We start from the raw sequence: 21,604 nt of genomic DNA on the forward strand, positions 1-21,604 counted from the left end.
TTGGATTTTTTGTGAGGGCTTTATGAATAAACATATTACATGAATTGACAGGAAATATCATTTTTAAATCTGGTTTTATGAAGACAGTACATAGCAGCGTTGTCCCATCCGTGCACCGCTCACCCTTTAAACACACGAAGAAGAAACCTTCCGTTGTGATTGGATGGAATCATCCAATGAGAGTGAAGAAAGTTTCTATTTGAACCAGAGCGGCGCCCCTGTTGGCTCACGGAGATTGTACTTTTCGCTGTTATTTTTGACATTTTTAGTAGATATTTTTGAACGAAACAGATTCGAGTCTCTAGTAAACCATTCCAAATATTGTCATTGTCACCAGCGTCCAGCAGGAAGTGCCTGTTGAGATAGGTAAGTCGATTCCAATCTACTAACTGACGTTCACGGACCAAGCTAACGTTAGCTTCACTTCGTTCGAGACTGTCTTAGCAACTCGACTGTAACTTCTCAGAAGTAAAATTACATCTGTCAGTGGGTTTTTTTACTGCCATGTTGTGGACCTGAACTGTGTGACTCTCTGCTGGCTGAAGTTATTTAATCCAGACGATTTGTTTTGTTTTGTTCTCGACCTGACTAAAGTGACAGCAAATGGATGTTTACCATAAACATTAGTCCAACAGCTCCAGTGGTACACAATGTCTGCTATTGGTTCTCATCATCTTTCATTGTCATTGCTAAGCAACCTGAAAGAAGTAGATAGATAGATTTACTTCATTGGACCCGGACTGGTAACTTCCGGTGTTACAGCAGCAAGTATCAGTCACATAACAGACCTACAAAATTCAAGAAATACTGGCAAAATACTAGCAAAACTATAAAATAATAAGGAATATAAACAATGTTCATAGAATAGTGCAAGTATGTTCAATCATTTACATGTAATGTGCATATGAAGGTGAAAATGTGTTGTGCAGTGAAGCTGTATGAGCTTTTTGGGGAAGTAGCTCTGCTGTCTGTCCAGTGTTTGTTGGAGAGGCTGGTCAGGGGTTTATCCATGATGAATAGCCATGATAATGTCCTCCTCTCCACCACTAGCCTGGGACCCATGCGAATTCTGGGAGCTCAATTTGCTCTGCCAGAATACGCATTTGAATATTAGGCTGCAGCTTGCAGCCTCTTACTGAGCCAGCTTTCGTAATCAGTCTATTAAGTCTGTCAGTGTCGCTGGCTCCGATGCTGCTCCCCCAGCAGACCACAGTGAAGAACAGTACTCCGACCACAACAGACTGGTAGAACATTTCCAACATCCTGGTAGATGACCAGTGTTTTTCATTTTGTACCCACCCACTGTTTTTTTTTATTATACTTTTTACAAGAGGTTTACAAAGTTATGTTTGTGCTTCAAATGACACTTAAGACATCCAGAACTAAAGCCATTGCAATTGTGGTATTTTGACCAAGTTAAACTTTTCATGATCTAGTAATGTAAAGATATTTTGCATTGATTAAATGTTTTAATCTACAGGCTGCAGTAACGGAGCATCTGAGAAGACGCCTGGGAAAAAAATGTGTCAAGATATCTGAGCGTCTGTCAAAAGTAATTGTAATTTCAAAGAGAACGGGAAAGTGACTAGCATGGCCAATGAGACAACAGTGCAAACCTCAATTTTTCAGGAAAACCCAGACATTAATGAATGTCGTGAAAATATTCCACCCGGAGTCGCTGCTGCAGCTGAGACTTCAAAGCTCCAGGACCAAGTAGATGTGATTGGATATTCCCCTCAACGTCCAAGTGGAGAAAATGAGCCTCTTTCTGTGACTTGCACCTCTTCAACCCCAGCTCCAGCAAGCAGCAGCAGTGGTGGAGCCAAGACAAAGTCGCGGATATCTGGTCTTCAGTCTGCTCTAACGCCAATTTTAAAATATTTAAACATTGGAAATAAACGTCAGTCTCCAGAGCCTTTAAAATGTGGGAACAATCCCAGTGTTCCCCCTTTTTCCTTTGGTGTTACCACAGCTAATTGTCAAAAATCACCAGGAGGTTCTAGCGAACATCCCAACTCAGATTTCTCTTGTAACCATTCTGGGCAGTCATTAGGCAATAAGGATGCTCCAGTGCGCTGGCTGGATGATGAATATTTGCCAGAAATTACTCTCCTCGATGTTACATGTGATTCCACAATGCAAATGACTAGAAATGATTCAGCTCTTCCTGACATCATGCCTAGGTCTTTGAATGGCACATGTTCCACTGTCCAGCCCTCTAAGTTAAGTTCCTCTGTCAATATAGTCAATTCTCTCCAATCCAATGTTAGCAGTCCTAAAGCAGAAAGCCGGGCTGACGATCCAGTTCGTGCTGACTTTAAGAGCACCACCAAAACTTCCCTTGTTATGAAACAGAACCATCCATGTGATGTGCAAGACGTTACTTTTGATAACGATTCTGTTCAAAGATCCAGTGGTAATACCATCCTAGGGGATGCCAGTGCTCTAGCTTTTCATCACCAAAACAACACTTTAGATAGTAAATCTTCTTGTAAACAGAATGGTACATTAACTTTGTCAGAATCCAGTGACAGCCACCAGAATACTATGGACAAGCCCTCTCCTCCTAAAGTCTGTATTGCACTTACAAGCACTGAAGCAAACAATTCTGCCATCCACCTTCCTAAACTGTCAAAACATAATGGGAGAACAGCTGGTACAGACCCAAGTGCCAAAATGGTTGAAACCCCTGAGCGCATAGGTGGGCCTATGCGCTGGCTGGATGACAGATATTTCCCAGAAATTACTCTCCTTGATGTTACACGTGATTCAGAGCTTTCACCAGAAACAGAAATATCCGCTATGGAGGTCACACAGGATATTCCACCGGTGGATAGTGTGGAACACAGCAGGCCTTTGTCAAAGCTCAGTGGACTAATTGTGGCAGAGCCTGACGGACGGGACATGTTACAAAGTGAAGAACTGTCAACTACGCTTACCGGCAGTGTCACCCACTCGCCAAGCTCATTTAGTGAACAATCAAAGTCTGCGGGGGGAAACCTGAAAACCTCTTTGGAAGCAACTCTGGATGATTCTGTGGGTGGTGATTTGAGAAACAATATATCGTCATCGGAGCTCAGTGGACAAAACATCATGAAGAGTCAAATCTCAGCTGAGTACACACTTGGTATCCATCCTACTAATGTTACTCATGACATAAGTTCTTCTAGCGACGTGTCTGTTCAGTGTGTGTCACAGCTCTCTACCTCTGATGTGCAGTCTAACACCAGCTTGAAAAATGTCACCTCTGAGCTTCATGTCAAACCTGTGGAAACCAACATAGAAGAGCTGCTTACTAGCCATGATGCTGAGTTGAAAGGCGAGGCCCAACAAACGAGCCCAAAAAGAGCTGCATCTATAAACAACACATTTAATGTCGCCCAGGCTGCCAATCTGAGCTCCTCCACGAGTTTAAATTCTACAAATCAAATATCCTGCCCCCAGAACATGACTCTGGATCTTCCTCCGACAGAAGTAAACAGTCCCAAAGCTGAAAGTGTGGCCACGGATCCGGTTAGTGCTGACTTTAAGGACACTACTGACACCTGCCTTGTTATGGATCATACTAATTCAGCAGTTAAGGCAAGTGGTCCATGTGAGGTGCAGAACGCCACTTTTGATAGGCATTCTCTTCAAAAATCTGGTGGCAGCACTACTTTAGGGGAAGCTGGTGCTACAACCTTTTGCCTCCAGAACAACACCTTTGATAGTAAACCTGTGGGTAAACAGAATGGCACAATAACGTTGTCAGAAACCAGCTCAAGCGACAGTCACCAGAATTCTTTGGACAAGCCCTCTCCTTCAAATGTCTGTAATCCAACTGACATCCATGAAGTCAACACTTCTGAAGTCCTCCTTTCTGAAGAATCTAAACAAAATGGGACAACAACTAGAACAGACCCAGATGCCGAGATGACTGACAGTGCTGAGAACACGTTTGAAGCCAACCCAGCTGTCGAGGCAGCTCCTGGAGCTGGTAGACGTGAGACTAAGGATCATTCACAATCTGTGACCGACGATGCTATGGACCATCAAGGCATGGATACAGAGAACAACAACGCTAACACATTCAATCTGGATGACACCTTAGATTTAAAGGTAGACTCACTGGTTACTTCAACACCGATGACTCACTGTAAAGTGTTCCAGTTCAGCACTGAACATCACAAGGGCAAAACCCTGGGGGCGCAGAAAAAACTATATGGGGATGGGCCCAGCAGGCCAGTCGGTCAGGTGTCATCAGACGTTCCTTCAAACATCGTTCGGGACCGGAAAACGTTCCTGGCGCAACCCGCAGCTAAATCCCTCTTGCCTCCTCTTAAAACTGCGTCACAGCTGATGAAATACAAGCCAACCTCCACCCTTCCGGGAAGGTGTGAGCCGTCCACATCAGGCCTGCCCATGACAAGACAGAGAACCCAGGCTGAAGCTTTGAAAAGTGCCGCACCTTCTGATGCAGCCCAGGGGGTACGATTTTAGTGTTAAATGTCTTTTTGTACAAATGTTCACGGCATTAATTCTGTTGTTTTGTCAGTTTCATCTACATGATTGAGACCAGGCAACTGACAACAACCATTGCTTGCATTTATCGATGACTGTCTGTTGTTGACATCCTCCTGTGCTTTTGTATTTAAGACCACGGGAATATCAAGCTCCTACAACTTGCGTGCTACAACCACAGGTAAGCAGTATGTATCCTTGTTTTTAGAGTGGACTTGGGAGATTGCAGTTTTATTCTTCACAAATGTTTAGGGTAAAATATTTAAAATATATGGGATGACAATTCTATGCATCAGTGCAAAAAGTAGAATTTTTTTTTCTTGTAGCATTAGTTTTGTTTCATCTTCGTTAACCTCAGTCTTGCTGTTAGCTACATACAGTATACTGCCCTCTGAATGGGAACTGTGTTTGCACACAATATCAACAATTCACTATTTCTTCCCTACGTTGATGTCAGGATCCAAACATCCCAATTCTGGGTTGCTAAGACCACTGTTGAGCGGCATACCCTCGGGCATACAGAGGACTGCAACAAGTCTCAGGCCACCATCAGCAAGAAGCAATGCACCAGCTTCAAGTTCTGACAAACTCCGTGGGCCTACAGGTACTTACACAGTGGTTCGGCTGTCGGCTTGACTGTTTACTTTAAAACGCTAGTACAGTGTTCCAGCACTTATTTAAACTGAGGATTTTTGGTTTGTCATATTGCAACTAATTAACATTCCCGTGTGTGTGTGTGTGTGTGCAGCTGTCCTGTGTGATTTGAACATGATTTTATTCTTTCCTCCCACTTCATGCATAATCAGCGACTAACCCTGTGACAAAGACTTTACAACTAAAGAAGCACCCCTTAACCAGAGGTGAACCTTTGCCAACAGCAAAGAGGAAGAAATTGGGTAAATACTGAAGTGCTTTAATTGTACAGTAAAACTGTTCTTTATTTTCTAAGACTGTCTTTATTATTATTTGCACAAACTCTATCAAACACCCGTGACTATTCAACAGTTATTGTGACACATCTGAGCTTGCACCCTGTTTTTTCTCCTTCACCCTTCAGACACTCCCTTACCATCCAGCAGTGCTGATGCCTCAACATCTTCCTGTGATGCTGTAAACAGAGCCAAACATTTGAAACAGCCTGCAACCGTTCAGAGAGCTTTGCCTGCTAAAGCCCAAAGAGATGGTAGGTTGGGATAATATCACACTGTTCAGTTATGTAGAAAAATTTAGCCAGACTGTGATGTAAAGATTGTGTCGCTCTGGGGTTTTTTATGGTTTAGTGAGTTCATCAACCCGGACGCTTTGACTGTTTTTGTGAGATACTTACCTGCTTACCTCCTTTAGATGCTACAGTGCCAGCCAGTACTGCTGAAACCTCAACATCTTGCAATGCTGCCAGCAGAGCCAGAGTTCTGAAACCACCTGCAAATGGCCACAGAGCTCAGCCAGCTAAACCACAAAGCCATGGTAAGTTTGGTGTTCAGTGGGGAGTCCACTGGAAGTGGTACAGGACTAATATAATCAATGTGAGGTGCCTTCAACTTTTTTGGGGGGGAGGCTCCATAAACAGGCTGAACAACGGCATACAGTTACAGGCTCTTTGTGGTTGTCTGTTTAAATTGTTTTTGGGCAAGTTCATTTTCCCGGTATCTGACAGCTACTTCAGTAAAAAAACAGGCTTTACTTGGTATCTCAAAGGTCATAATGTACAATCTTTGGTCCAGTTACAAACAGATAATAGTGGTCAGTTATCACTTCTTGAAAACTTTTATTTTACACATTTTGAATTTATGATTACATTATATGCAATAAATAAAGAAGTAATAATTACTTTACATTGTAAAATATCCAGCCTCAAATACGTTTATTTGTCATAAGGTTTTAATAATGACATCTTGTGAATAAGTGCCGTTTTTCTTTCTCTTTTTTATCGGTTTAGGAAATTTTTAACTCCGTAATATCAGTTTCAGCCCCCAAAAAACATATTAGCTTTAGTCACCATTACTAATCCAAGAGTAAAGCATAAGTGGAAAAAAAATATTATTTGATACCTTGTCCACAGTAATGATTCCAATTGTATTGCAGGATGTGCCAAATGTGTTGCACTTGAAGAGCAACTCAAAGTAAAATCGGAAGAGATTAGGAGACTGAAAGAAGGTATGACTTGTTGATATTTTTTTTTCATCTGAATGAACTTATTAAAAAGTATTTAGAAGACAACATGCTATAATGTTATGTAAATAAATATATAAAAGTGCATTTCACAGACCCTCAGGTAATATTTTATCATCCGTACCACTCGTAGTTACCTCAGTCATAACTGGTTGGCTTCACTGCTGAACTGAAGAAAACCTTTCAGTATGAGAGGTGAAACTACTTCCAAAAACCTCAAGTTATTCCAGTTGCCTTTGTATAGCACCGGGAAAAACCACAAGCTCATAATGTGCATGTTTTGTTTTTTTCCCTTTTCCAGAGCTGCTAAAGTACAGTAAACAATGAGAAGAATTCTGAATGCTCCAAGACAATCCGAATGTGAAATTTTTAATGGCACATTTATTGTTATTTGAAAATGTTAAAGATACAGTTTCACTGTTAATATAATTTTATTCAATAAATAGATTTTTAATAATATCAAAAAATACTAACACGTTGAACTGCTTAACTTTACTGTATGTTATGAAGGTCTTCGGTGTAGAACGGTAACGTTGGTTGACCAGTCATTACATGATTGAAATCTGCTCATATATATTCACATTTAATTTAACTGACATGGATACCGATTGTAATTGAACCATGCTTACCTTTGTTTTAATGCTCTTTAATTATTTGTCAACAAACCTTTGTTGTGTGTGTGAAAGAGCATAAAAAGACCTTGTTTTCAATGAGATGCATTGCATTTTCCACTTCACAACAGTAAATTTTGAAATGAACTGATGGACAATGCTGAAATGAAGATACTGTACCTGCAAGTATGTATATGTAGTATGTATCTTTCACACTTTTGTGTTTACACCCTCTAATATGGACTTTAACAATGTTTTTAAAAAAATAAATCCTGACAAGAGGTAAAGCTAACTCTGAGAAGATTTATGTGGTCTTTAACGTATATATTTATGTATGTGAATGTCATATTTGAAATAAACATGCAGTGAAACAGATTTGTTTTTTATTATGAACCTCTGGTGACGGGCCTCCTCGACAGATGAACGGTTGTACATGTGGTCGGCCGCTAGGTGGCGACGTAGCCCGGGACGGAGCCTCTGCTCCACGGTGAGTGTAGATCTGCGGTGAACCATCCCTGCGCATTAGATCTGCAGCAGCGCGGCGCACTTCCTTTCCTGACGCAAGTGCCCGGCAACCCTGTCGCACGTCGTTCATTTGTGGCCTCTGTGCAGCAAAACTGGATATTTCAACGACTCAGAGTAGACGGAGACCCATCAGGATAACGTTCACGAGGAGATAGGTGAGTCCGCCTCGATATTTGAAGAAACAACGTTGTAACTATTCATTTTAGACAAGTGTATTTGCCGGCCAAACATGCGGGGAGGCCCAGTGCTCACTCGCTCCGGAGGTGTTAGCGTTAGCTTAGCCACAACGTGCACGTAGTTGTTCTGTGAGCTGTAACTCCCCTGTTAGCTAATCGTCTGCGGTATATTTTAAACAATATGTGGATTTTGTTGGGGGGGAAAAAAATAATCAAAGGAATCATGAAGCTGTTATTACATGTTGGAGCTCAGTCATATCGCCGGTGAGCCAACTGTCAAAGCTACATAGCGTTAGCTTAGGGACGGTTCTCGTTGAGACGCAGGATGCTAACTCCCCCGGCACCTCTCACCGGAAGCGGTTCATTTGACCATTTAGCAACGCTAACGTCGTCTCGCAAAGTGTTCGGCGCGTCCACGACCGTCTCACGGTGAAACAACATGAGCAAGCACCAGTTTCTTGCCGGCTAACCAAGCAATTATTTTAACAATACCTGCTACCAGCAAATTGTTATGTTACACTCAGTCGTTCTCAACCAATTGAGGGATGTTATTTTTAACTAACGCCATTCGACGAGTCCCAACTCCTCTACAGTGTTTTGGAGATGGTGTTTAGCATTGTATTCAGCAGTAGCAACTTAAATGGAAGATGAACCCTAGTTGCTTTACTGGACGTTTTTATTTGTTAAATTTGGCAGTTTCAACAATGTGGGCTGTAATTTCTAGGATGCCAATTGTCACACAAACTCGTTTGTCTTCACAGATTGACCTCTTCCTTCAGCAATGTCTCGTTTCTTCGCCACCGGGTCTGACAGTGAGTCAGAGGAGTCCTCGTCCGCCGACGAGATCACCCCTAAAGCACCCGGGACAAATTTCAAGCAGTCAGTGCAACTTGACATGAATCCCATCAACAGGACTCTGAATGTACTTTTCACTGTGGTCTCAACCGTCTGCTTTCTTTCCACAGGTCGCTGCTTCTTAGCGATGATGAGGAGGACACTAAGAGAGTGGTTCGCAGCGCCAAAGATAAAAGGTCAGTTTGGTGTCTTTTAAACAGCATACCTTAAAGATTTTACAGATTCCGTTACAATCTTTGGTCTGTGGCGTTTGGTTTTGAATGCTTTTATTCTTAAATCTCAGATTTGAGGAGTTGACCAACCTCATCAAGACTATCCGAAATGCTATGAAGATCCGTGACATGGCCAAATGTCTGGAGGAATTTGAGCAGTTATGTCGAGCCTTCCTCAAAAGCAAGAATATAGTAGACAAGGAGGGTGTTCCTTCTTTCTACATTCGTCTCCTGGCTGACTTGGAGGACTATCTGAATCAGGTCAGTACCCCAGAGTTGATCCGCTTGCTTGCAGCTATAGGGGAACTTGGTTAATGCACTGTAATGCTGTACAATAAAAATGATGAACATTATATTTTTTCCCCAGCTTTGGGAGGACAAAGAGGGCAAGAAGAAGATGAACAAGAACAATGCAAAAGCCCTCAGTACACTGCGTCAGAAGATCCGGAAATACAACAGAGATTATGAAACAGAAGTAGCTGCATACAAGGAGGTAAAGTAGGCAACTTTGCCTCAGTGGTTTGATGCTTCATTTCTTAGAGAACATTTGCTGGATTAAAGACTGTGACCAAAAGTGAACTGCTTTCATCTGTAGGTTAGACAGCTCGTCCACTCTACATTGACACCAATGAGTTTCCCTAAAATAAGGCACTGTTTACAAGAAACTGTAGTAGTCAACACATCACACTGTAGCTCTGCTGAACCGTGCCATCTTGTAACTTTTTTTTGAGCAAAGCTGCATCTCGAGTCAAGGTAAAAATGAAAATCTGTTGTCTCTGTGTCTATTAGAACCCACAGGAGTCTGCAGATGAAGAGGAGGAGAAGGAGCAGGGGGATTCTGGTGAGCTTTCTGATCATATGTCATAGGTTAATATTTCCCACATAGAAGCTTTTCATTCTGTACTATAAAACTGTTGCAGACAACTAAGAATGTCCATGTTTGCTTATTAACATATTAATGGTTATACGGATGAAGTACAAACCATGTCTAAAATTCATCGTAATTTTTGTTCCACAAGGCTCCTCTTCCGACAGTGATGGGGAGGAAGGCGATGAAGTATCAGCCACGTCCTTCTTGAAGAAAAAACCAGAGCCTGCCCCAGAGGCCAACAAGTTCCTCAAGTCTGCCAAGGGATCTGGGGTAAGAGGCCAGAATCCCATGTGATGACAAACCCAGTGCAAAAGACGTAATTCTTGTGTTACTGAACTCCTGTGTGAAGGCATTCCTGAGATCGTGAGTTTTTCTCTGACAGGACGAGTCCTCCTCTAGTGATGATGACGAGGATGGAGAAGACTGGGGCTCGGACACGGTTGACAGTGGCAGTGAGAGTTCAGATGACGGGGAGGGAAAGGGTGCTTCCCTGGCTTTGGTCTTCCTCAAGAAGTGAGTCTCCATATGTACAGAGAACCTCTTCTCATTTAAAACTGAACAATTCGATTTAACGGAATTGTCAAGTCAAAGACTGAGGAGTAATTACTTCCTCTCCTACAGTATCTCGCAAACTTTAAATTCCGTCACCTTCTATGTCTGTCCTCAGGACCCAGGAGTCTGAGAAGTCCAGCGAAAAGAAGGTGTCGAAGAAGAAGAAGCCCAAGAAGAAGGAGCGACTCGAGGAAGAGGAGGGAGGAGAGGAGGGCGAAGAGGGCGAGGGAGGCTGGGAGAAGGTGAAGGGAGGCGCCCCTCTGGTCAAGGTAAAAGAACATTTTAGATGTACAGCCATGGTTGCTGCTGCTTAAACCAGATGGAACAATAGATGGTGTCCACTCTCTGTCTAGTCTTTGCAACAATTCCGTTGATGTATTTTTAGCGCAGTATTGTTTCACGACAAATGTTTTATTGAATTTGTCCCAGTGCAAAAATATTCTATTAAGCTAAAATTCCTCATGATAAACGGTGAAATGCAACTCTAAATGATTTAACTAAATATCAAGGAGCTTGTTTCACAAGAGACAACCACATAATATGGATTGTAAAAAATGTTTCAATATTTATGTTATTTATATGTTCAATCCATCAGGAAAAGCCCAAGATGTTTGCCAAAGGCACAGAGATCAATACAGTGGTTGTGTTGAAGAAGCTGAATGAGATCCTGCAAGCAAGAGGCAAAAAGGGCACGGACAGGTAGCACCGGATCATTTACTGAAGTTCCACTTCATAGGAGATATGACGTGTATCAGCTGTACTTTGCACTTTTGATACAAGCAGTAACGCATTTACCTAATTGAAGATGATCTATGTCACAGGGCTGCACAGATTGAACTGCTCCATGCGCTGGCTAACATCTCTGCTGAGAACAACTTGGGCATCGGAATCCTGGTCAAGATCAAGTTCAACATCATTGCATCACTGTACGACTACAACCCCAACCTGGCTGCTTTCATGAAGGTAGGAGACCTGTTTTTCTCAATGTATAAAGACCAATTATGCATATTTATAGTTTGGCTTGTTGATATTCATTATAATAGTTTTTTGTTTTAGTGATTGAAGTCTGAATGGGAAAAAATGATTCTGATCCTGGAGTTTTCAAATTGAATCACCCTTTGTTACCTTTAGGCTGATATGTGGAAAAAGTGTCTGGAATGTATAGACGAGCTGCTGGACATCCTCTTTGAGAACAACAACATCTTCATCGGGGAGAACATCGCAGAGGACAGTGAGAGTCTGAGTATTTCTGACCAGGTATTTGATCTTTTCCTTAGTTTTTCATTACCAATGTTTTTCAGTGGCAGGTTGTTCTGGTTGGTGTGTAGACCATCTGAACACGGAATCTCTCAAAGTGTCAGTTGTATGTTGCGGTGTTTGCTGCATAATTTTCGTAACGAAGTATCATTTGTATATTTATCTAACTTAATACACAAATCTGCTCAACATGAAAAGCGGTTCACTTTTTTCATTTGTTACCTTCTGCACCAACTGCGTAACATTTGGTCGTTGTCTTCTATGCTCAGATAGAGGATGGTTTTGCATTAGACAAATATGTATTTTCTTGTGTGTTTGTCAGCCATTCAGGGTGCGTGGATGTGTCCTAACGCTGGTGGAGAGGATGGATGAAGAGTTCACAAAGATCATGCAGAACACTGATCCCCACTCTCAGGGTGAGGATTACCATAAAACCGACTCCATAATTATTTTTAATTGGGAGTATGATGATGATTGAAGAAGTAAAAGTAAATCAATGAATAATGGAAATGTATTTTTTTGTGTCGCTGCATCGTTTCTGGTTGTCAAACATCTCTTCCTAGTCCGTGCCATGTTTTGTTTTCTCCAGAGTACGTTGACAATTTGAAAGATGAGGGTCATGTTTGTGGCATCATTGACCGGCTGCTCGACTACTTGGAGAACAAGGGCAGCACAGAGGAGATTTGCCGTATCTACCTACGCAGGATCATGCACACGTACTACAAGTTTGACTACAAGGCCCACCGGCGCAGCCTGGGCCTCCAGGGAGAGTCCAAGGTGAGAAAAACACAGGAAAGGGTACAAGAAATAGAACTGAGTTTCTTCTCTTCACAGACACGAACACACCTCCAGTATGACAATGCTAAAGTGAGCAAGAGTAAGATGTGAAGTAGCATAAGTGTGTTATTTGTTAATATGCATACGCAGTGTCTTGAGCTTGTCTGAGTTTTAGTGGGTGTAACACGCTGAGTCGTGTCTCTCTCTCTATCTTGTAGTCTGAGCAGGACCAGGAGGAGAGCGAGGGGGAGGACAGTGCTGTGATCATGGACCGTCTCTGCAAGTTCATCTATGCCAAGGATCGCACCGACCGCATCCGTACCTGCGCCATCCTCTGCCACATCTATCACCACGCTTTGCATTCACGCTGGTACCAGGCCCGCGACCTGATGCTAATGAGCCACCTGCAGGACAACATCCAGCACGCCGACCCGCCCGTACAGGTAGGCTGACAGACACAACTCTATGCGAGAAAGACTTGCAGGAACAAACAAACCCTAAATGCTATAACTAACCCCCTGTTTGTTTTCATTTGTCTTAGATCCTGTACAACAGAACCATGGTCCAACTGGGCATCTGTGCTTTCAGGCAGGGCATGATCAAAGATGCCCACAATGCCCTGCTGGACATCCAGTCATCTGGCCGTGCCAAGGAACTCCTGGGTCAGGGTTTGCTCATGAGGAACATGCAGGAGAGGAATGCTGAGCAGGAGAAAATTGAAAAGAGAAGACAGGCAAGTCCTACAGAGACAATAAAGTCATGTCTTGGGTGATGTTTAGGTATATTTTTCTTATTAATAACTGGCTTTATTTGATCTAATCTTGTTAAGTAAATTAGCATCTTAAGTTGTGACACTAGACTTAACCAAGTACCAATTATGTAGAGTTCCTCTATTACAATGTGCTGGAATTTTCACTAAACTGCATCACATATACTAACTGTGTATTCAGCCACGATTGTGGACCAGTCGAGATAGATATGAACATCTCAGTTTAGCTACCAAATGCAATGATGTTACTTGTTCTTTGTGTCGTCCTCCACTGGAAACACTTAAAGATCAGGTTTGATGTAAGAGTGCGCCAAACTTCACGGTTACCATAACATTGCTTCGACGCCAACCTCCCTTCAACAGGTGCCATTCCACATGCACATCAACCTGGAGCTGCTGGAATGTGTGTACCTGGTGTCAGCCATGCTGCTGGAAATTCCATACATGGCCGCCCATGAGTTTGATGCCCGCCGCAGGATGATCAGCAAGCAGTTCCATCACCAGCTCAGGGTGGGAGAGAGACAGCCGCTGCTGGGTATGCTACACGTCATCAACCAAACCCTTCACGTGAATTAAATCCATAGAGAAACCAGAGAGGATAACTGTCTTTTCCTCCAGGACCCCCAGAGAGTATGAGGGAGCACGTGGTGGCCGCCAGCAAGGCCATGAAGATGGGAGACTGGCGTACCTGCCACTCATTCATCATCAACGAGAAAATGAACAGCAAGGTCTGGGACCTGTTTCCCGAGACTCAGCGAGTGCGCGAGATGCTCGTCAGGTTAGGACAAACCATTATTATCATGCATCACAAAATTTGTTTATGCATATTCATCAATCTTATTAGATAGCATGTTTTTTTCCCCCTATCTGGTAATGCCCACTGCTTCTGGTAGCTGTTGTGATTAACATTATGTATTAATCATCTGAGGTCTTATTATTTTATCATTGTGCTGGTCTACACTCCTTCATTTTGTTGAATCTTAAAGGAAAATCCAAGAGGAGTCACTGAGGACCTATCTGTTCACATACAGCAGTGTGTACGACTCCATCAGGTAAGCACAAGATACATTTTGTGCTGGAGGCAATCATGATTTTTATTTAGTATTGACTAGACCAGAAATGTCTCTCAGGTGTTGGTCTGCCTGTTAGTGTTAATGCAAATCTGATAAATCAACAGATGTTAACTCCAATTTTTTATCTCCAAGTACTTGTGTTCATAAAATTTTTGTTTGTGTCCTCCAGCATGGCAACGCTGTCTGAGATGTTTGAGTTGGAGATACCCATGGTTCACAGCATCATCAGCAAGATGATCATCAACGAGGAGCTGATGGTGAGTGTCACGGCCTCTGTTCTGAATCAGAATAGATGCATCTGAATATTTCAACTGAATATCCTGCGGCTATTTTACACGCTCAAAATTAATTTGGCTTCCTCCCGACAGGCATCGCTCGACCAGCCCACACAGACGGTGGTGATGCATCGCACAGAGCCCACCTCCCTGCAGAACATGGCCCTGCAGCTGGCTGAGAAACTGGGCAGCTTGGTGGAGAACAACGAGCGCGTCTTCGACCTCAAACAGGGCGTCTACGGAGGCTACTTCAACAGAGGTGAGCTCAGACAACACGTCTCATTCTGTTTGCATGTTGTTCACGTCCAACTTGCTGTACTTCTCCAAGTTTATGATCGGCACCTTTGATATTAAAGTTTGAATATTGTTCCTTTGAAGAAATGTTAACTTGTTGTTCTTTGCGTTACAGATCAGAAAGGTGGCTACCAACAGAAAGGTGGCTACCAGAGAGGTACGTGAAGCCTCACTGAGCTCACACAACATCCTTTGGATATTTATTGCTCCTGTTAACTGTTGCTGACTAAATGTGTTTAATCAGTAACATACTTGTAATGGAAAACGATGTCGGGTTAAGAATAAGGCAGCTTCTGATAAGTTATGTTTTTCTTCAGATTAAATGTTGCCTTGCTTTTTCTCATACATAACTGGGTTTTCTTCTTTTCATGTTCACAGATCAAAAAGGTGGTTACCAGAACAAACAGGGCTACAATCGCGGTGGCTACAACAGAAATCACAACCAAAGCAACTACTGAGCTTGGAACGTGTAGATTTTCCTCTTGCCACCTGAATTGGTCTTCATTCCATAACAACCACCACCACACGCGTTTCTGAGCTCAGCACTTGGCCGCGTGCTGTTCTCCATCATTTGACTCAAAGCTGATCCTGAAACCAGCTGCCACTGCACATAGTGAATCGAGTGCTGCCAACGTAAATTGTGCAGTGTGGCTAGCTTGTGGCAGCACAGTCAGGCGACAGACACGTCAAGGGTTGTTAACTCATACTTTAAAATCAAATAAACAATAATAAACAGTGTGTTTTGAGTTTTCTTTTTGGCACCTTTTGACAAGGTGAGGTTTAGACCTGGTGGTTCACCTCTGACCGCAGTAAATTGCCATTGTAACTCAACGCAACAAACAGAAGGGAAGCCTCCTGAAACAGATTCTCCATAAACTAAACACCTTTGGTTTTCTGTCTTTCATAAGAAACTTGGAGATCAAACTCTGATTTCATTCTGTGGCCAGTGCAGAGTAAATTCTGGATAATATTTCTCTGTCTGAAGGAACTTTTTAAATTTTTTTAAAAACTTATAGTATTTCATTTCGTAATACTCAGCAAAGGGTAAATGGGTCAGATCTGTCAGACATCAGTAAAAACGTCAGACACTCATGTTCTCTTGTTACCTATTAGCTCAACACAAATGAATGTCCTGACAACCAATTTAAATCTGTTTATCAAAATGGCATTTTTGAATGAAAATCTACACCAAATATTCCAACATTGTCAAAAGCAGTTTTTATTGTCAAACAAATTATATACTGTATATATATATACATATATATTCAATTGTACATCTAAGTAGTTTATTACTATGAAACTTCATCAGTTCTTGATGCACAGCAGCAAAATAGGACACGTTTGAAATGCGTTTTGTTCTGGAAATTTGTAGAAAGTTGTGAGTATTAGCTGCCTCCCCTCGGGCGAAGTCTCCTCCAGAGCTCTTGCCTCAGCAGGTCCCTCTCTTTGCGGATTCCCTGCAACACAGTGCGATTCTCCTGAGCCCGTCGCACCAGATAGGGGAGTGTGTCGTCCAATGAGCCATATGGCACTGACTTGTATATGGCATACCCCTCCTTGGCTGGAGGAGAGAGGCATGATGAGGGAGAATGGAAAACAAAATGACCAAAGATAGGTAACGTGAATATGTTACTCTGCATAAAAATCTCTCCAAAAGAAAATTTATGAAAAGTCCACCATTGTAACATGAGGGACAGTGAATGGAAATGTGTATTTTTGCATTGTCTCTCGCCTTAAAAAGTCCCGTGCAATTTATTATTTGCAGATTCAGCCTGTACAACAGCCTCATGTCCTGTCAAGCTGCCATCGAATAACACACGAAAACATAAAGAATACCAGCTGAGTCGCAGCTCACCGAGTGTGAGGGAGACGTGGTCACACATTCCCAGCAGCTGGCCGAAACACACTGAACCTCCATCTTTGTCTATCCCCAACTCGTCCATCCTGAAAAGAATACACAACAGCTACATCAGAATAGACGGTAGTGGCGCCCAGCGGTCTCAAGATCGATTTGAGGGACAGTGCTCTGTGCTCAACCAGCATTTCAATCCAGTAATAACACTGTTGGACACATAGTTAAACTATTGAACGTTTGCGAAAGGGCCCAATTACATTTGGCACTTGGACTCCTGAAACCATTTGGTATTTGCATCAATGGCTGCATTGTTTGCTTTCTTTCTGTCTTTCTAACTTTCTGGTGCGCACCAGAAATATATGTATCTATGTATGTTTTATTTTGCCTATGTACCCCGTAGGGGCTCTGTACTTATTCTTAAAATCATGGGCAAAACTGGTAGATAATGGATTTGCAACATTAACATAAGGCTCGCAAGCAAATATTGTTTTGTCTACAGGGGTCACAAGCCATAAAGTTTGGGAACCACTGAGCATTGAGTGAAGGTAAGATCTAAGATCAGAGCAAGGAGACAAGTTCATTTTATCCAAAACATAAAAAGAAAAAAGACACTACGAATTTTTGGGTGATGAGTTGTGTGTACACTTTCAGATGGATGTAAACGAGTTGCCCACATGTGATTTTCACTTCCTGTGGTCTGACCGTTTGGCGGCTCGTCTCACTGACTCCTCGTTGTGGGTGGCGACTATAATCCTGTAGCGCTCATGTTTCTGGGATATAGCGTTCAGCATGACGTCCAGCGAGCCGTTATAACTGCAACACAAACACAAGTAAACAGATGAAATGTGTCGGGGTCACGTTTGTGTTTCTCAAAAAGGTCACGTTTTCTATGTGCAACAGGCCTATCCACCATCCCAAAGGAAAAGCGTTGAAGTTGACTTAAATCCAGATGAAAAGGCTTTTTAGCACACATCCAGGGTAATTGATGAAATCGACTCCACCCAGACAGTAGATTTAGTTAATGCACTTCATATTTTGTTATTGTCTGGGGTGCATTTGGCCGCTGTCTCTTATTGACCTGTCATTGGTGTCCTCCCAGCTCTGATGGACGGGGTCCAGACGACCCTCTTTCTCTGCCAGCTTCCTCTCCTTGTCCATGTAGGCTCCTCGTACCAGTTTGACCCCCAGACAGAAACCCTCACTCTTGGACAGAGACAGAGCATCTAGCAGGAGGGACCTGGACTCCTGGAAGACACAGATGAAGAGGGGAGTATTTGATAATGTCTCCTTTCAGGAAAATACTTAAGTCTCAAGGTATTGAGTGAAAATATTACAATTGATTCAAAATATTTAGAAATGATCAGAGAAACTGAGAGATTTGCCTTCAGGTAACACTGATATGTATTCCAAATCCAGGCACTATCTTTGTTGAACTTCTTCATCATGGCCATGGTGACGAGCGAGAGGGCAGGGTTCATGTAGGTGTACTCTGCATCGACCAGGACTCGGACTTTGTTTACACTGGCCTAAGACAGATAAGTGACAGATGCAACACTGGGAAACAATAATAATTCCCATGTTGTCATGTACAAATTTCCCATAAGCCATCGGATCTGTACCTCTCCTATTCTGTTGAGTCTCTGCAGACCACAGAGGAGGTGGGCAACTTCACTTTCGTCTAAACCGGGGAAAATGATTGGCTGAAAGTGCAAAGTTCATTTAACAATCAGGACCAACATCAAAACTGTCAACATCTGCGTGCGTGTACACTTGGTAGAAGGAAGACAGCCGGCGATCTGGAGTTGTTTTGGTGCGATGTGGACGTACTTCTCCGTCCATGGCTCTCACAAGGAGACTCGGGTCGTATGGTTGTTGTGCAATGAGGGTTGTGATTTTCACCTTGATACAAGCAGAACGGACTCATCAGTGACAGGTATTGCACAATGTCTTCACTGTGAAAAAGGGAGTAGACACACTTTTTACAAACGGTATGGACGGGGTGTTTAAAAATAACCTTCCACAGCTGTGAACACAAAAATGTGTATTCTTATCTTTTTTTCCCACGTACTTGAACTATTTAGTTACATTAAGTTTGGCCCCAAGGTACATTTCACACAGCTTGTCAGGGTTCTCACGTGGCCTCAGAAAACTAGAAATTTCACATTTGGTTTTCCTCGTAGCCAAAATATTAACAATAATACCAATAAATATCATTGATATTTCACAAAATCAAATGTTAAAGCCCCCTTTACAGAAAAAAAAAGCATATCTTTGATTGCATAACGTCATTAACAGTTAAATATTTTTGGTAGGATGAATGATGACTCTGAGCCTTACACATAGCTCCGGGCTGAGCAGGGCCGTGACCTTCAGCTGCATCATCGGGTCTTTGCTCCAGGTGTTGCTGTGGGACATCCGCACACATTCCAGCATGGCCTCCAAGTTGTCGTCGTATCTCTTCTCCCTGGAGGTGGTGAACGTCAACATGAGCTGCGATGGACTTTATCACTTCATCGTGCAAGAATATCGTAAGCTGCTTTCAGTCCAGATATCTTCCTGAAATGTTGCGTCGTGTGTTGTCTGTCGAGTTGATATACAGTATGTTCAATTGAGGGTCTGCATATGAGGCTCCTTAAACTTTTAGGTTTGAGTGCTCTACTTGATATAGAGATGAAATAACATAGTCAGCTTTTCAGGTGACGGCAACATTTAATCTGTGTAACGATTTAAAACCAACATAAATACTGACTAAAATGATCTATTATTGCATTTCTGCCCATTATATAAACTTGGTGTTAGTCTATAATTCAATCCTAAATAAGCACCAAATTGGAAATTTATTTCTTCAGTGACCTTTGACATTGGAAAACAGGCTACCACCAACCACCAATCCAGACTGTTACTTCACAGGGAAGAAAGCACCATGACATCTGACGGAGAATCTAACTGTTAATAAATCGTGGAGAAAAAAACCTAGATTACGGTGGACTGCTGCTGAAAAAGGAAGTCGGTATTTGTCCTGGAAATATTTTGAATGGTTTCCGTCTTTTCCAAAATGTTTTGTTTTGCAAGTTGTGGCACTGTAACATCACAATACATAGAAAATGTGTTGCATAATTTAAGTTTATTAGCTAAACAAATATTCACTCCTCCCCTTCGTCTAAACACTGATCCACATGAGGGGGGACAAAAAGTCTCTGAGTGTGAGATATGAAAATGAGCCAAACCCAGTGCTTTCTCCAAGATCCTCCTCGATGGGCACTGCCAGCATGGGCCTCAGCCCCAGCAACTTCATCTTCTCCACGGACCGAGAGATCTCTGTCTCAGTCTCTCCGGCCACAAACTGAGCATACACAGTGGGCTGCAGCAGTAAGGAAAACCCCCTCCTCCCCAAGAGAGTGCGTGCTACAGACATTAGCTTAGAGAAGAAAAAGAAGAATAAGCCATAGACACCGATTATTTGCCACATGGTTTTCTCACCTATACAATTCTGCTTTATGTTGTGCCTTACAAATGCATGCGCAGTGTGCAACGTTGCACCAAAGCAACGACTGTCACAATATCTCACTCGCTCTTCTTTTTTTCCATTCAGTCTAATTCACCTATCTTGTCCCTGCACATTAATGACCATCGGCCACATATTATGTCTCACCTTCCCACAGTTGTTAACCAGCAACGGGAAGGAGCAGAGGTGGAAGACTCCCAGAGCTCGGAGCAGCTCGCCCCAGCTCTTCACCCTGAAGGCACTGGGATCCTCAAAGGCCAGAGCCGGCGAGAGCAGGTCGGGCTGCGGGGAGGCCCCCAACCTGGGGGCCGCAGTGCCCATCGCCCTCAGCAACAACAGGCGAGGGAGTGGGGGGCGCAAGCGAGAGCACATCATCCTTCCCCGGAGAGGTGCGTGTAGGTAGGTGTGTGTTTGTGAATGTTACTAACTCAGCTGGTGGTTGGAGACGGGATGATTTGAAGAATATCAGTAAATCTTCCTTTGTTGTAATCTTGTTTGGAGGGCGCTCCCTCTAGCTTAAACTTGCATGTGAGTTACGAACAGTGGCCAGAACTGAAGAAAAACTCGGAAATCAGTGAGTAAGAGCTAAGAATCAGGAGAATTTCAATTAGATAAACCAAACGTAACAAAGACCCAGGAAATTGTCAGTAAAATTGTCAAAGAAAGAAAGAAGCACCTTACCCTCATAAACGTGGCAGACGTCAATGATGAATGGTTGGGTAAAGTGCACTCTGAGGGGTTTAGGACAACCAGTCAAATTCATCATCTTTTGCACACTCACTGGTTAATGAGTGACTGCTGGAAAAAATGAGTAAACATCAAGTGGACCCTTGGTTTAGGTTAATGATATGAAGTAGTTTCAGGGGAGGCTGTATGAAAGGACGAAATATTATTGAATTTGTTTTTTAAAAGGGTATATGTAAAATAGACAACATGTAAATATTAAAAAGTTAGTTCAAAGATACTTTGTTTTTGGGGGAATTGTACTATTTTTCCCCTTTTCCCAGAGAGAAACTAATAAATGTCCTCGGACAAACCTTTAAAAAATTTTTGGGGGGATTATGTCAATCAGCAATGTTAGGGTTAATTTAAGTGATATAAGCTGAACTTTTTTCCGAGCCTTGTCAGAAGGAACATCCACATATCTCAGACTTTGAAAACTCCTGATCTAGAGTTGGGGAAAGACAGAGATGTTTCAGCCAAGAACTGAATGACAAAAGCTTGGAGAAGGTACATTTATTTTTCACTCTGGAATGAATATTTGAAAAGAAAATCTTCAACAGCTATTTACAGATTTGGATCAGCTCGGTTCTCACACACACACA

General features: G+C 42.6%; 3 protein-coding genes across 5 annotated transcripts; 2 read left to right on the top strand and 1 right to left on the bottom strand.

Moving 5' to 3' along the window:
- Nucleotides 1-185: 185 nt before the first annotated feature.
- LOC118287417 lies at nt 186-7,658 on the top strand. The gene is made up of 9 exons (XM_035612565.1): nt 186-366; nt 1,481-4,467; nt 4,636-4,681; nt 4,958-5,104; nt 5,307-5,396; nt 5,558-5,683; nt 5,845-5,967; nt 6,586-6,657; nt 6,974-7,658. The coding sequence occupies exons 2-9, from the start codon at nt 1,591-1,593 to the stop codon at nt 6,997-6,999; spliced, it is 3,507 nt and encodes a 1,168-aa protein (XP_035468458.1). The 5' UTR covers nt 186-366; nt 1,481-1,590; the 3' UTR covers nt 7,000-7,658.
- A 147-nt stretch (nt 7,659-7,805) lies between these two features.
- Nucleotides 7,806-15,657, top strand: eif3c (eukaryotic translation initiation factor 3, subunit C). Its single transcript, XM_035612566.2, has 23 exons — nt 7,806-7,963; nt 8,746-8,863; nt 8,950-9,015; nt 9,123-9,312; nt 9,419-9,544; nt 9,841-9,892; nt 10,071-10,192; nt 10,305-10,435; nt 10,590-10,743; nt 11,070-11,173; nt 11,296-11,437; nt 11,606-11,731; nt 12,054-12,147; nt 12,321-12,508; nt 12,727-12,951; nt 13,050-13,241; nt 13,641-13,812; nt 13,896-14,055; nt 14,264-14,329; nt 14,520-14,607; nt 14,719-14,884; nt 15,035-15,076; nt 15,298-15,657. The coding sequence occupies exons 2-23, from the start codon at nt 8,766-8,768 to the stop codon at nt 15,375-15,377; spliced, it is 2,784 nt and encodes a 927-aa protein (XP_035468459.1). The 5' UTR covers nt 7,806-7,963; nt 8,746-8,765; the 3' UTR covers nt 15,378-15,657.
- A 465-nt stretch (nt 15,658-16,122) lies between these two features.
- On the bottom strand, nt 16,123-21,064 carry prodh2 (proline dehydrogenase 2). Of its 3 annotated transcripts, XM_035612567.2 has the most exons (11): nt 20,961-21,064; nt 20,427-20,864; nt 20,002-20,192; nt 19,112-19,238; nt 18,602-18,673; nt 18,394-18,474; nt 18,157-18,300; nt 17,853-18,019; nt 17,477-17,587; nt 16,775-16,863; nt 16,123-16,480 (listed from the first exon to the last, which is right to left on the bottom strand). In XM_035612567.2, exons 2-11 carry the CDS (start codon nt 20,652-20,654, stop codon nt 16,305-16,307), a joined length of 1,386 nt encoding a protein of 461 aa, XP_035468460.1. In that variant the 5' UTR covers nt 20,655-20,864; nt 20,961-21,064; the 3' UTR covers nt 16,123-16,304. The 3 variants fall into 3 exon arrangements, with proteins under 3 accessions (XP_035468460.1, XP_035468461.1, XP_047183528.1); XM_047327572.1 differs by lacking the exon at nt 16,123-16,480 and having other exon boundaries at nt 17,449-17,587; nt 20,427-21,022; XM_035612568.2 differs by lacking the exons at nt 18,157-18,300; nt 18,394-18,474 and having other exon boundaries at nt 20,427-21,022.
- Nucleotides 21,065-21,604: the final 540 nt, after the last annotated feature.

Source organism: Scophthalmus maximus, chromosome 16, assembly GCF_022379125.1.
Source record: "Scophthalmus maximus strain ysfricsl-2021 chromosome 16, ASM2237912v1, whole genome shotgun sequence".
NCBI lineage: Eukaryota > Metazoa > Chordata > Actinopteri > Pleuronectiformes > Scophthalmidae > Scophthalmus > Scophthalmus maximus.

Excerpts from the sequence above, each read along its gene's own strand:
- LOC118287417 (XM_035612565.1), top strand. The coding sequence starts at position 1,591 with ATGGCCAATGAGACAACAGTGCAAACCTCAATTTTTCAGGAAAACCCA. Across the intron at positions 4,682-4,957 it reads CTTGCGTGCTACAACCACAG|GATCCAAACATCCCAATTCT; the intron begins GTAAGCAGTATG and ends CGTTGATGTCAG. Across the intron at positions 5,968-6,585 it reads AGCTAAACCACAAAGCCATG|GATGTGCCAAATGTGTTGCA; the intron begins GTAAGTTTGGTG and ends ATTGTATTGCAG.
- eif3c (XM_035612566.2), top strand. The coding sequence starts at position 8,766 with ATGTCTCGTTTCTTCGCCACCGGGTCTGACAGTGAGTCAGAGGAGTCC. Across the intron at positions 11,438-11,605 it reads ACCTGGCTGCTTTCATGAAG|GCTGATATGTGGAAAAAGTG; the intron begins GTAGGAGACCTG and ends TGTTACCTTTAG. Across the intron at positions 12,952-13,049 it reads ACGCCGACCCGCCCGTACAG|ATCCTGTACAACAGAACCAT; the intron begins GTAGGCTGACAG and ends CATTTGTCTTAG.
- prodh2 (XM_035612567.2), bottom strand. The coding sequence starts at position 20,654 with ATGATGTGCTCTCGCTTGCGCCCCCCACTCCCTCGCCTGTTGTTGCTG. Across the intron at positions 20,193-20,426 it reads TGGTTAACAACTGTGGGAAG|CTAATGTCTGTAGCACGCAC; the intron begins GTGAGACATAAT and ends TTCTTCTCTAAG. Across the intron at positions 18,020-18,156 it reads CATATCAGTGTTACCTGAAG|GAGTCCAGGTCCCTCCTGCT; the intron begins GCAAATCTCTCA and ends TGTGTCTTCCAG.